The sequence below is a fragment of the Gallus gallus genome, chromosome 3 (assembly GCF_016699485.2).
Source record: "Gallus gallus isolate bGalGal1 chromosome 3, bGalGal1.mat.broiler.GRCg7b, whole genome shotgun sequence".
NCBI classification, from domain to species: Eukaryota; Metazoa; Chordata; class Aves; order Galliformes; family Phasianidae; genus Gallus; species Gallus gallus.
The window spans coordinates 106,379,163-106,393,172 of NC_052534.1; the positions used below are offsets into that span (position 1 = coordinate 106,379,163).

The 14,010-nt window shown below is 40.3% G+C and overlaps 1 protein-coding gene across 14 annotated transcripts in view; it reads left to right on the forward strand.

Moving 5' to 3' along the window:
- Nucleotides 1-14,010, forward strand: part of MSRA (methionine sulfoxide reductase A) — a 260,633-nt gene that overhangs the window by 152,047 nt on the left and 94,576 nt on the right. For 13 of the 14 annotated variants that reach the window (XM_046939237.1, XM_420035.8, XM_040697971.2 and 10 more), the window contains one exon: nucleotides 880-984. The exons of the other annotated variant lie outside the window; for it this stretch is intronic. In XM_046939237.1, the coding sequence (XP_046795193.1) occupies nucleotides 880-984 (105 nt within the window). The remainder of the gene's footprint in view (nucleotides 1-879; nucleotides 985-14,010) is intronic. 14 annotated transcript variants of the gene reach the window in all.

Sequence of the window (14,010 nt, forward strand, 5' to 3'; positions counted from 1 at the left end):
GAGATATTATGGCAACAAAAACGCCTACATTTATAAATTTTTGATATGTGCTTGTGCGGCGCTTGGTACCATGGACTCTCACTTTGCATTGCCTGGGTGTTCAGCAATCTGTTAGTTATTGCTGAAGAAAATCATGTGGCCAGATACTTCACCTTTTAGGGAACTTAATCTTTCAATAATATAATAAAGAAGGAAAGGATTTGAGCCATAAAATAACTGAAAAATAGGAATAAAGTCTTTTAATGTTAAGTAGTCCCTCATTACCTTCCTTGAACTTTATCTGCTGCCACAAAGTTCAATTAGCAGCTCACTGAGTCTTTCTGAGGCCCATTGGGATCATTGTGTCAGCTGACATAGAGTAGTTTGGAATTTTTTGTATGATCTTGTGTAAACACGCCTTTGAACTTAGTCTTCATTATCAATTATTTCATCCATATCTTACCTGATTGCTAGTGAAACCCAGTTTCCTACTGTCAGGACAATGTAGGTATTGTATTCGTCATGTTTTTTCATTCACTTTCATATTTTAATATTCTATTTAGAATACTTAATAAAGTTTTACTAATTGTCAGCTACAAACATTTAAGAGATATTCTTTTTTTCTTTTCTTTGCTGAAACTTGCCAAACATCTGTAAAAATATCACTGTCTTACCTTATTTTCACTCTGGCTGGTTTATTTCATGATGGCCTTGTCCAAACTTGTAGATATCATAGAGCTGGTGTGTACATAAAACATGACATATAAGAAGCTCATGCCTTTAAAAATGCATTAAAAAATAAAAAAGGAAACAAAGGATTGTGCTTTTGATCTCAATATTTAAAAAATGGGTATGCAGCAGCTAATTCTCACTAATAGGATCTGATTTTTGTCTTTAAAGGTAGAACTGGCCACACAGAGGTTGTACGAGTGGTATATCAGCCAGAAAACATCAGCTTTGAGAAACTGCTCAAGGTCTTCTGGGAGAATCATGACCCGACACAAGGTAGAGTGATGAGTGAGCCAGTATTTAATTATCTTACTAATTACAGCTGGGATAATTAGTGTTTGAGCTGCATGGAAGAGATGAACCTTGAAATCACACTGGAGCTTGAGAATATGATTGCAGACATTTATTGACAGAGAAAGAGAGGAAGAGAGAGAATGAGAGTACAGAAACTCACAATACCCCTCCTCCTTTACAGCTGTCTGTGCTGGGAAAATTCCCACAGAGAGACACAGCAGACAATAGAATTTTTTTTTTTTCTCAGCTTTGATTATGATAATTTCTACCGTAATGCTATCTTTTGTCCCTTAATTTAAAGCATATTTCTTTGCAGCTTCAAATGTGGCCCTTTTATTTTTGCTGAGAAAATTCATACTTTGTAAAATATTTTGTTTTGCTATATTTTCCAATGGCAGTGAATATATATATATATATTTTTTATGATTAGCAGAAAATGAACAGAAGATGTCAGAGGTGCTATGCTGAGCAGAGCATTCTGGCTATTTGCCTTCTTCAAACCTTTCGATTTATCTCTCTTGGAAGAGATTTCGTGGTGACTTTATACACATCTGTGCAAACATAAATGGGAAACTGTGCTGGGAAAACATTGCACGTGTTTATATAGTCTCAATAAGCATCAGGCTTTCTACCATTTTCCAGAAATATTACACTCAGTAACTCATTTCAATATTTTAACAGCTATCATAATTATGCCACTTGTTAGCACATCTGGTAACAAAAAGCGCAGATGATACCTACAGAATGGGACACCACCCTGAGAGTCAGTAACTCTGAAAAGGATCCAGGGGCTTTTGTGGATTAAGTGTCTTCCACTGAGCACAGAGTGCAGCAGAAAGACAAAAAATTGCTATTGCATCTCCTGCCTACGTGGAAAGGAAAGCCTTAGTGAGGGCGAGGACGCTTTCTGGAGGCAGCCAGTAGAATCTCATGGATTTGTTAAGGCTGGAAAAGACCACTGAGATCATCATGTCCAAGCGTCAGCCCAGGATCACCATGCCCACTAAACCAATGTTCCTAAGTGCTCTATCTACCCTTTTCTTGAACACCTCAAGGATGGTGACCCCACTGCCTTCGTGGGCAGCCCATTCCAATGCATTAACACTCTCTAAGAAGAAATGTTTCCTAATATCCAAACTGAACCTCTCCTCATCCAGCTTGAGGCCATTGCCTCTTGTCCCAGTGCTGTTACGTGGGAGCAGAGGCTGACCCCCACCTCACCTCAGCCTCCTTTCAGGAGTTGGAGAAAGCAATGAGGTCTCTCCCTTGAACTCTCTGCTCCGGACTGACCCATCCCAGTGCGCTCATCCACTCCCCATAACACTTAGGGTCTGTGCTCCAGACTCTTCCCTTCTTTGTTGCCTTTCTTTGAAACATTTCATGTAGTTTCTTTGTTGACCTACCAGGGATTATATTGCTGGGAATTCAAAAGAAGAACAGAAAAAGGTCACATTCAACTAGTCAAACGTCACTGTGAGATTGACAGTCCAACCACTGGTGGACCATGACAAAATCCAGTATCTGGACACTGGAATTTGAAAAGTTCCACCTCCGAATGAAATATTTTTGCAGCTGCAGTATAATTAAGCTTTGGAGTCTTTTTCCATCACCATCATTTCAAGTCTTTAAAATGAGGTCATTTGTCATTTTAAAGAGGAGCTAGATTCAATTCATGAGAAGAAGCTCTGTCTATGTGTGGTGGCAGTGGCATGTTCTGGGATGTGCTGATTTATGTCTATCCCTGATTGACCCCTTCCTTTAGATTTGTGTTCAGAATGATGTGCTTGCACTAGCCTTGAAACTCTCACTGTGGGACTATAACTGTCTTCACATTATGCTTCAGGGCCTTTGTGGTTTGCTTGTAGGTTTCAGTAAGGAATTTTACCCCATCCTACCGCTGTGGTTAGTTCTAGTTTTGTTCTTTTTGATTTGGATTGTCAGTGATTGGCCACAACTTGGCCTCTTTGTAAGTGTGTCTTACTCATAGGATGGGATTCATCCCAATTGCCAAAGCTAGGAACTAACGACCAGAGCTGTATGCTTTTTTTTGCCTTCCGGAGCAGCATGAGGCATGGATCTCTGCTGATATACTCAAGGAAACTACCACCTAACCAATTCTCTGCCACTGCTGTAGTCTTGCCTTTGTGTTTGGTTGGTTACCGCATATGGCACAGATGCAATAGCTTGGTCTCTAAAGAGCTTCAGTGTATTAGGTTGGCTGATGTATGAATACTGGGCATAATGTAGTAGTTGTGGTAAATGAACTTAAGATTCCTTCTGGCTTTAAAACAAAGCAATAATATCTTTGTATTCACTTTACATCCTCACATAACTGAGGTTCAGAATAGTTCCAGTCAGTGCTTTCAGAAGAGGGTTGGTGCTGGCAGATGTATGATTCACTTCTTGATTTCTGGCAACTGGGGAAACATCACCTAATTAGCCCGGGCACAGAGCCACACTAATGTGACCGTATTCCTTCTGGGATGTAAGCTAATATCTCTGCATGATGCTACAGTGTGGATACCCAAGTCATTCACAGCTACCTCAGGAATCTGTGTGGCTCTGTGGTGTCTGGTATAAACAGAGCTAAGCCTTCATTAGGAGGAGGTTTTTCACTCAAAGGGTGGTGATGCACTGGAGCAGGTTGCTCAGAGAGGTTGTGGATGCCCCATTCCTGCAGGCATTGAAGGCCAGGCTGGATGTGGCTCTGGACAGCCTGGTCTGCTGGTTGGTGACCCTGCACATAGCAGGGGGTTGAAACCAGATGGTCATTGTGCTCCTTTTCAACCCAGGCCATTCTATGATTGTATGATTCTGTGATTCAGCCTAGCTTGACTCTGTAGAAGCTCCAAATGGTTCTTTTGTAATAATTTTCAAAACACAAGAGCATCACTTTACCCGCAGAGATGATGGCAGTCACTGAAGCCTTCGTGTGCTCCAGACATGGCTGATGTGAACAGATTGCTTTACCTATGCATTTTTATGATTGCTTCAAAGCTCACTACCACTCTATGGCCTTTCTTGATTTGAGAAAAACTAAACCACTAGGTCCCAATTTCAAGTTTCTTTGTCTTGTGGGATACGGATGGTATGCTATATATCTTTTTTAAATTGTGGCAGTTAGCACTAGAAGCTCGGTAAGGTGGAATTATTTCTTCACCTTGATTTGCACCCACTCCCTGCTTTTATCTTGCAATGGGAAACGTGGTTTTCTGTAAAGATACTGAAAGTGAGAATTATCTCTCTGACCTGTGGTATTTCTCTTCTTTCCTGAAATTCAGCTGTGTGCAAAGTCTTATTTAGCCAGCCTTACGGGAATGCAGCTCAGTCTGTCAAAGGGAAGGCTTTTACTAAGCAGTTAAATTAGAAAGATTTCTTATTCATGAAATTCAGCACATTCCTTAGATGAATCCAATGTCTCATACAGCCAGCAAGCTCTGGACTTTCTGAGTATAGTGCACACTCAGAAATACAAAAGCTTTGTCTGTGGCACTGCCTTATCTTTCCCCCAGAAGTCAGGTTAATGCCATTTAAGCCATCATATCCCCCACAGAAACAATGGACTTGTCTAGTTGTCCCAGTGTCATTAAACATCAAATATGGAAATATTCTCTTGTATTGTTTCAGATTCTTTTGCAATTAAGGACCTTTCAAATATCAATCTAGGTGGTACCAACTTGCTGAAGGCTACAGGCAGGCAGTCCTATCATTTATTGTCGAAAGAGCATATTAATATTCAGAAGTTCCTGCTTTGCAAGCAGTTGGACCTCCTGCCTTCAAGATGAGGCAGACATCTCACTGGGATTCAAGGTTTCTCTGGGAGGCAGCCTGGCTCTTGTTTCATGAAGCTCTTGAGTCTGAGTATTATACAGAAGACTACTGAAAAGCAAGAACCTTTGATCAGTCAAACAGCCTATGAGTTGAAAGAGATTCTCCCAGATGAGCATCTCCTAAGTGTGGGACACTGATAAAGTCCTCCTTGACTATTAATTTAGACTGTATTTTATAATTCATTACATTTGGGATACTGAAAAAGCAACAAACAAACCCTCGAATTCTGCCAAGTGACATATGGTTGTCATCTCTGTTCAGCCTCTACTGCACCGATCAGCATTCCTTCTCTCCTAGGAATAATCTTATCTATAACGGGAATGCTCTGTACAACTCTAGAAGTGCTTGAGGTGGTTGCTTCTTTGTGGCTGATACAGCAAAAGAGGGTGAATGTCATATGCTAAAAATACTGTTGAGGAATCTTACAGCTGTTTGCTTTGTGCATCACTTTGTTGAGTTAGAGAGGCACAGAGCTGATTCTGTATTGCCCTGCTTTTTGCAACAAAGGTGCCTTTCTTAGAGCCTTCCAGATTTTTTTTCAATATAAGCCTGGCCATCTCCTCCAAATTGCATCCTTATGATGGATTTGCTGGCACCTCCATGCTGTGTGTCTACTTTCAGCCCATCAGTTTGTGTTGTGCTTCAGCCTGTTTTCATGCTTTCTGGAAGACAGTCTTTGACCTGTCTGTAGGATGCCACATCTTTCTTCATGCTGACACTGACAACCACAAAATTCTCTGATCAAGCTGAAAACTAACCCTGCATGAACTGAAATGTAGCTTTGAGCCTGGACTTCCATTGCCAGGAGCACAACTGCTAGTGAGACTGTCCTTCTGGCACCAGCAGTGCCTGCCAGTGTGTGAGCCAGTTGGGAAACCCAACCTTACTTATGTTCAGGGAAGAAAATGTCATTTCTTATCTGATTAGAAAGTTTGGCCACTCTGAGGGGAGTCAGAAACAATTTCTCCAAGTCTCTGGAAACATCCTAATGATGCTGGAGGAATCAGTTTGTCATGGTGCAACATAATTACGTTGATCCTTTGGAAGATTGAAGTCTTACATGTGTCAGAGATTTCAGCTCAGTCTGAGGCAGCTTAAAGGATGATTCTTTGTTGCTTTCGTAGAATCATGGAATCACAGAATCATTCAGGTTGGAAAAGTCCACTAGAATCATCAAATCCAACTATGAGCCTATCACCCTCGTACCTACTACCCTATGTCCCTCAGAGCCACATCTCTACATCAGTAGTCATACATTTCTTTTTAGCACAAAAAAAACCCAAATACTATTTCCTCCTTTTGAAAACATACCTGGAGCAAATGAAAAATCCAGTCGTCTCCTTTTGCACCTTCCTCTCTTGAAAACCTATGCTTGTTTTGGTAGTTCTGCTTCTTGTATTTATCAAGAGCATCCAGTCCTTCCCAGCTACTACAGTTCTCAGTTCTCTCTCTGTACACAAATCCTATTGTTTTTCGTTGTTACTTCTGGCATTTGTTTGTACTTCTGGTAGCTGAAGGATCTGAGGGGAAGGCAGTGCCCAATGGCCTTAGCAGCCCTCTGACACAAGAGTGTAGGGCAAAGATAGCCATGGCCACCGCTGCCTAAGAGCTTCTAAAAAATTACTTTCACTCATTCCTTGAGTATAGAGAGAACCAAAGTTAGTGGTAAGTAATCTCATTTGTCCTTTCTGTCATGAAGAAGTCCTTATCTTGCCTGTGTTTGTCCAGGAAATGTAAGCAGAACTGATATTTTTCCAGCAGTTAAGGACCATCTGTACTACAGCAAACTCATCACCTGCCAGATTCATTCAGAACACCTCTAAGTCCATAAGTCTTGTGTATCCATGATAAAGAAGAGATGTATGAGCTGTTTCTCCTCCCTGTGACCTTCCAAACAGTTTGGCATTTAGCCTTAGTGCTGATACATGAATTCTCCAGATTAATATCTGGTTTTCGTTGTGCTGACCTGTTTTAGTTGCAGAGGGTATATTTATTTCTCACCAGTTTTGAAGGACTGCACTTTTTTTAGACATCACATAAGGAATCTATCATCTGCAAATAATTAAAATTAGACACTAGAAATGACATTGTATTGCTAATGAGCAGATGTGTCTACTTACACCAGTGGAAGAACAGCTGTACACATAAAAAATGCTGCAGCGACCCTAAACCAACATTATGTATTCTGCTACAGGCCTGTAACTTCATTTAGAGATTAAAGGGAAAAAAAAATCTCTCCATGTAAAATATATTCATTTTTGATATTTTTTTAGATTTCTGTGAATCTCTTCCCTATATAATTTGAATGAAATCTTCAAGTCTCAGATTGATGCACAAACACTTTTGCCTTCTACTTCAGATGTTATTAAAAGCCCTGAGAGTTTCAGCATTATCACAAAACATAACAAGAATCAGTAGAAACACAAACCTATTGTCACCAGACACATTAAATATATTCAAAATATAATTACAGACCCCCTTGGGAGCCATTCCTGGTCGCATACTCTTCAATATTTTCATTAATGACTTGGAAGATATAGTGGAGAGGATACTAATTAAATCTGTGGTAAAGACGATGCCAGTAGGCTCTTGGAGGAAAGGAATAAAACCCAGCTCTGTGTTGATAAATCAAAAAAGCCATGGAAATCGATGTGCTGATGCTCAGTGATGATAAATGTATATTGGTTCATGCAGGACTGGATAGTCAACAATGGAAATATAGAATATATTCTAATTCCTGCTCTTACCAATGAAAGCTCAAGGAGGGAAGGTTTAGATTGGATGTCAGGGAGAAGTTCTTTGCCAAGTGAGTGGTGAGGTGCTGGAACAGCTGCCCAGAGAGGCTGTGGATGCCCCGTCCATCCCTGGAGGTGTTCAAGGCCAGGTTGGATGGGGCCCTGGGCAGCCTGGTCTGGTATTAGATGTGGAGGTGGTGGCCCTGCCTGCAGTGGGGGGGTTGAAGCTTCACAATCCTTGGAGGGGGTTGGAGCTTCGTGATCCTTGAGGTCCCTTCCAACCCAGGCCATTCTATGATTCTATGAAATCCCTTTGTGGGACATATTTGACTGATGTATAGTCATCCTGCCAGCAACCAATTTAGTGATCTCCTGTCCATAATGTCTTCATACGTATCTATATGTCTTCATACGTGGTCTATACTTTTTGTAAAGTAGGTAGCAAAAATACTCTTTGTCAGTAATGCTTCACTACTGTTGCACTTTGAGAATGCAACTTCTTTTCTTTCAGGAACTGAAATGCCTAATGATGTGCTGTTCCCATTCTTTGTCCTTCCTCTAGAACAAAATATGCATTAAAAATACTTATTATAAGGCTGTTTCGTGTCCCCAGGAACTTCAGCTGACATGACCTTATTTGCATACTAGACTCTTTTTATCCATATAAATTAGAATAGACTTTTTCTGACCTAAATTTCCAGTTTAGGAGCTGTTGTTTTCCACGGCACAGTGAGAAACTGATTTGACTTTGCATCTTATTAATGAAGGGGAGCATTAGCCAGTGTAGTGCTTGCTGAGACTGCTGAAGAGTTTGCATTATGAAGTGAAGCAATTCTGGCTCAAGGGCAAAGTTCCGTCTGGGTTCTGATTTCTTCTTCACTTTAAACTACTAGTGGTTTATTTCTTTCATTTATGACAACAAGGTGTCATCTAGTTTTCCAGAACTACTAAAGGCAAACTTTCCCTTTCAGTATTGCTAAGTAAAATGGTGCCTTGAAGATAAGAAGGGCCATGGTGTTAGTCTTCTATTCCATTGAGGATAATGCAGTGACTATTATGCCATGGGAAACATGCACCTACCACTCACCTGAAGGAATTCCTTTTGTTTATGATTTCTGTATCTGCTAAGAACAATTTTGGAAAATGCATCTATTCTATTGCAAGCTTCCTTGAGATCCCTTCTGCATTAGTTCACAGTTACAGTGTAGATGTGGTTGTAACAGAGGGGAGGAGGAGGAGGAAAGGAACAGTTAGGGAATATTCATTTTAATTCCAGTTTGTTCATTTGTTCAGTGACTTCTGAAGGAAAATCTGGACTTCTCAATGTTTGAGTGTCATCATTAGCATTCAGATTTCAAAGAAATCAAAGGACATGTGGTGTGAATAACGGCAGCTACATCTGCATGTGCATTTACAGAATTAGAAAAGGGTAAACTAAGGTCTTTTTTTCCGCAGAATTTTGTGATGAACGGTTCCAATCTTTGTACAATTAAACAAAATTAGAACAAAATGAAACCAAACATTTCTTTTCTTCTTCAAGTAACCCGCTAGTGAATTTACTGTACTCGGGTCTAGAAATCCGCAGCACTGAAGCGTGGTATCATTAATCATAGTTTATGGTGATTATTAGTAGGCTTTTAATCTTTGTTTTCATGTATAATTAGGTACAAGAGGTCAAAGCCGACTCTATTCTAAACAACAGTATTTTCAGTGAATGACTGTTTTTCTCTGCTTGCAATTTTCTCTTGCATATTTATAAGAGCATACTTGTCTGTATTTTGAGAGAGCAGTATCCCATGAGTTTATCTGCTGATAAAAGCAAATGACAACACTGTTATTTTTATTGTCTCTAATCATTTTTATTACTATTGCAATAACACCTGGTGGATCATAGCAGGTTTAAATTAGAAGAGATTTAGAAGAGAAAGGAGAAGGCACATAAAGAGAACAATAACAAATCTGTGAGATTCCACTGCTGAGCTCTATATTATTCTTGATCATAATTTCTGCATTTCTCAGTTATATTTGCTCACTTTATCAGTAGTTGTTCAGCTTTTTGTAAGCATTACAACAGTGTGAGTCCATGAAGAACAAGGCAATGATGGCCCAACTCAGATGTCTAAACAGAGATATCTTTTGCCACACCAGATCCTGTGTGCATTCTGCCTGTCAACTGTGCCTTAGAAGGTGTGGGGCTCCCATATGCCTCACATCATGTCCTCCAGGCTTTTACAGATATCTCTGCTCCGTGCATTTATTTGGTGTTGAATACTACTGCAATCTTAGGTTGGATTTCCCTGGCTGGCATAGATATATCAGGTGGGATAAAGCTTGAGGTAGAGCCACCTAGATATAAATATTTCCATGGAGCTTCCATGGCTGATAATGGAAGTCTAGTCAACACGGTTGACTCACCCCAACCACATGTATGCAGTCAGTTATTGGTCATCTAAGCCTGGAAGCTTAATTCCAGCTGCATCAGTTACATCAAGTATTGCTAAAACTTATGGCTTTCACTCCTGCCCCAACTTCATCCAGCCCTGAGAAAGATTTTTAAGAGAAGGCATCTCTGGTAGGGCCTAATGTCTCGTTATGACAGAAGTCTAAAACCTTTTCAAAAACTAATCATATAACTTTTAATTACAGTTAGGCAAAAAGGTTCCTCTGCAGTAAGTTTAATGCCATGAAGGATGACTCACATATATATTCACCATTCCATTTGCCTGTTCTGTGCACTAGTGGTAAAGGTGTATTATCAATTAATAATTAGAAATGGATTAAAATTCCTGTCCTCCAGTAGCATTTAATACGTTGTGACACTCATTAATAATTAAACTGTGGTTTTACATGGGCTCAGGTAGATCATGCATTTCATTCACAGGTCAAAGAGCATTCAAAAATGCATTTAAACAATGTTATGTCTGATTTAAATAATTATAAAGCATACAGGGAACTCTTGACAAGAGGAAATGGTTTTAAGTTGAAGGAGGGAAGATTTAGGTTGGATATCAGGGGGAAGTTCTTTACTATGAGAGTGCTGAGGTGCTGGAACAGCTGCCCGGAGAGGCTGTGGATGTCCCGTCCATCTCTGGAGGTGTTCAAGGCCAGGTTGGATGGGGCCCTGGGCAGCCTGGGCTGGTATTAGAGGTGGAGGTTGGTGGCCCTGCCTGCAGTGTGGGGGTTGAAGCTTCACAATCCTTGGAGTCCCTTCCAACGCAAGCCATTCTATGATTCTATGATTCTCTTTCAAAGTCTTTCTAATTGTGTAAAATGTTTGAACTATCTTGAGAAGCAATTTTTGGATTTTATAGCTATAGAATAATAATGCTAAAGAAAAAGGAAAGAGAATAGGTTAGGGATAGATCCCTGGTGAGTATACTACTGTTACTTTGCTTTGGTTGTAGCAGTGTGTTGGACATCAGTGATGGGAGTAGACAAGGTTTGTTGTTGCAGCAGGTTATGAATTGTGGCAGGAATTCATCCCATTCCCACCGAATGTTATCACTAAAAATGATGGGGTGTGCTCTCCTGTGTGTCCATACTTCAGGGTATGCTGCGGCATTAATGATGCTGTCGGAAGAAATTCTCTTTAAGTCTACAGCTTCTGCTATTTCATCCAGTGAGTGTTTAGAGACTGTTTTCAACAAAGCTCATTTACACCAGCACTGGCAATAAAAAAAAAAAAGTATTCTGTGATGTCTTCATCCTTGGAGATATTCGGAATAGAATGGGATGAGGTCATGGAAAATCCACTTGAACCGACACTACTTTGAGCGGCGGGGTTGGACTGGAGACATCCACAGGTCCCCTTCCTACACCAGCATATCCCTGATTCTATTTTAGCTTTAAAGATGCACCAGAAAACCTGTTAATCTTGTGATTTGATAAAGATTAAGGAAAAAAAAATGCCCATCACCAGACCTTTTTTTTCAGCTGAAGCTATATGTGTGTTTTCATTTTAAAAACGTTATAGACATGTTGTTCTAAGTATACATACAAGTCAGAATTTATAGGGAAAGCTTTGGTCCCAAAGCAAATGAGGAAGACCAAAACCATAGTATCTTTCTTGACACTGAAAGTACTTTCAGTACTGAAAGCTCTGGAAAGCTTGTTTCCTATTGACTGCATGTTCCCTTTAATGTGTACAAACTCATTATTGTATTGTAACCTTCTGAAGAAGCTCTTTCATATCTCATTTATCCCTCCTGTGCTCCAGCACCTTGAAATTCATCAGGAGCTCTCAATCCACAGCGCAGTCACTACCTTCTTTTCTATTAACATTTTTCTCCTTTAATCATATGCTATAAAGAGTTTTACTTTCCCTTGGCAACTTTTAAACTGTATGGATGTAATCATTACAGTGAGTGATGACATCAAGCCAGGGTGACATGGTGCAATTGATTTTTACTAAATAATTATATGATGAGCTGGAGGAAGGAGTTATATTAGTGTTAACTCAGCAAGCATTGATTGGGGGAAGGAAAATGACTAATCAGTATATCAGGTTTCTGTGGGTTTAAGAAAATAAGTGACAGCTGCAGGTAAGCCTATAAATCTTAGGGGGGAAAAAAAAAAAGAAGATAAAAATAAGAACTATGAACTGCCCTTTAAAATTTCACTAGATGGCACAGAAGACAGTAACAGACCTCAGCCATTTATCTCCATTTTGCTTGGGATACTTTGAGAAGAGCACAGTTGACTAATGATGCCATTACTTTTTTTTATTATTTTTAAATGGAGAGAAGAGAAGAAGTGTTGAACAAGTATTACTTTCAAGTCATTAGAAGGTCAAGTCTTCAGAAGAAATTCCTAATTTAGCCAAACATAAAGTATATTCTGCATCATCCCTCCATAGGGATTTATTCAAAAAATCACTGTTTGGAAAGATTCTGTATGTTTGCAGCGAATTTTCCATTTCTAAAGGAAAAGAAAAAAAAGTATTGGGAAATACATGCTGTTATTAATGCTTTGGGTTGACCTATTTCTTACTGTCCATAAGATGCCCTGAGGTTAGAGAGGAAGGACAAGCACCCACCTAAGAAGCATCTCAGTATAATTTCAAGCTTGGCGTAATAGCAGGACAGTTGCTTTAAAGGAGCACCTCTTTGGCCAAGAATGCATAATAACTTTCACAAGGTGTAGAAAATGTGGAAGTGAAAGCACTGACCAGCTGCATAGAAGCAGGGATGCTTTCGTGTGTTCTGATCATCCAAATCAAAGAAGAGCTGGTATTTGCTACTTTGATACCAAAGGAAAGACAGAAGACCCCAACTAAGTCATTCCTACACAGGTGCTTCAGGTGATATCAACTTTTTAGAGTCATTTCTTTGACTGATTTCTTCATTTTGGGAAATAATGATTTCTCCAGTGGCAATCTACCTATATGTGTGTTTTCATTGCATGCCGCTCTCAATCTTTTGCAGAAACTGGGATAGCACTGCAACTGCCTTTCCTGTGCTCACAAATTTGTGTTTCTCCTTATCAGAGGTGGTCAGAGCAAGCAGTCAGCTCTTTGGGGCATTTTTTGATTAATTGGTATTCTAATCTCTGCTGGCACAGTGAGGAAATTTTAAGGTCTCCAGAGCGGTCCAGACTGAGAATCACTGAGATGCTTGGTCAGCCAAAGTGAAATTCCTAAATATGATCTGTGCCCAAGATTTAAATGCATTTAGAGCTCCAAATGCCCTCATCCATCCTGGTTCTCTAGAGACAAGAGCTTACAAAGACTGGCGAATGCCAGGCACTGGGCTTTGGGCTTGTGCTCTTTGGCACCGTGCAGCCTGATCCAAAACCATGTAATTTTCTATCTTGCCAGAGGAATGCAAACTCTGTGCTTGTCTATCAGTTCTAAAATCAGCCTCTCTACCTAAGCATCTCTTTAATGGGAGAATTTTAGTGTTGTCTTCAGCATGGAAGCCAATTTTCTTTGCCTCAGGTATCAACAGCAAGTGCCGGCCTTTTGACTCCAGGATGTATTTGTTCCTCTTACTGATGGATGTGTTCCTGATCTCCTGCTCAGGGAGGCAGATATTTGCATTTTTGCCAGTCACTGTCTTATAGCCAGATGAAACAGGGTGATCTTGCAAACTTTGGGCTGATCAAAGGGGTTCTGTGTCCTGTGGGACCCAACATGGAGCTCAAGGACTTGTCTCTACTCTTCATCCTCCTGCACCAGATAAAAAGCAGGTAAATCACCCAGGTTGTGCAGGTTGTGGCTTCATCTGCTTCATGGCAGGGACATTGGGTAGCCCCTGAAACTCTGCCGGGTTGTCTTTAATTATAGAGTTTCTGATCTTCACGGGGAACAAGTTCTCCTGACAGTGACAGAGCACTGACACAGGTTACCCAGAGAGGTTATGGAGTCTCAATCCTTGGAGATGTCCAAAAGCTGCCTGGGCATGGTCCTGGGCAACTTGCTATGGGTGTCTGTCCCTGCTTGAGC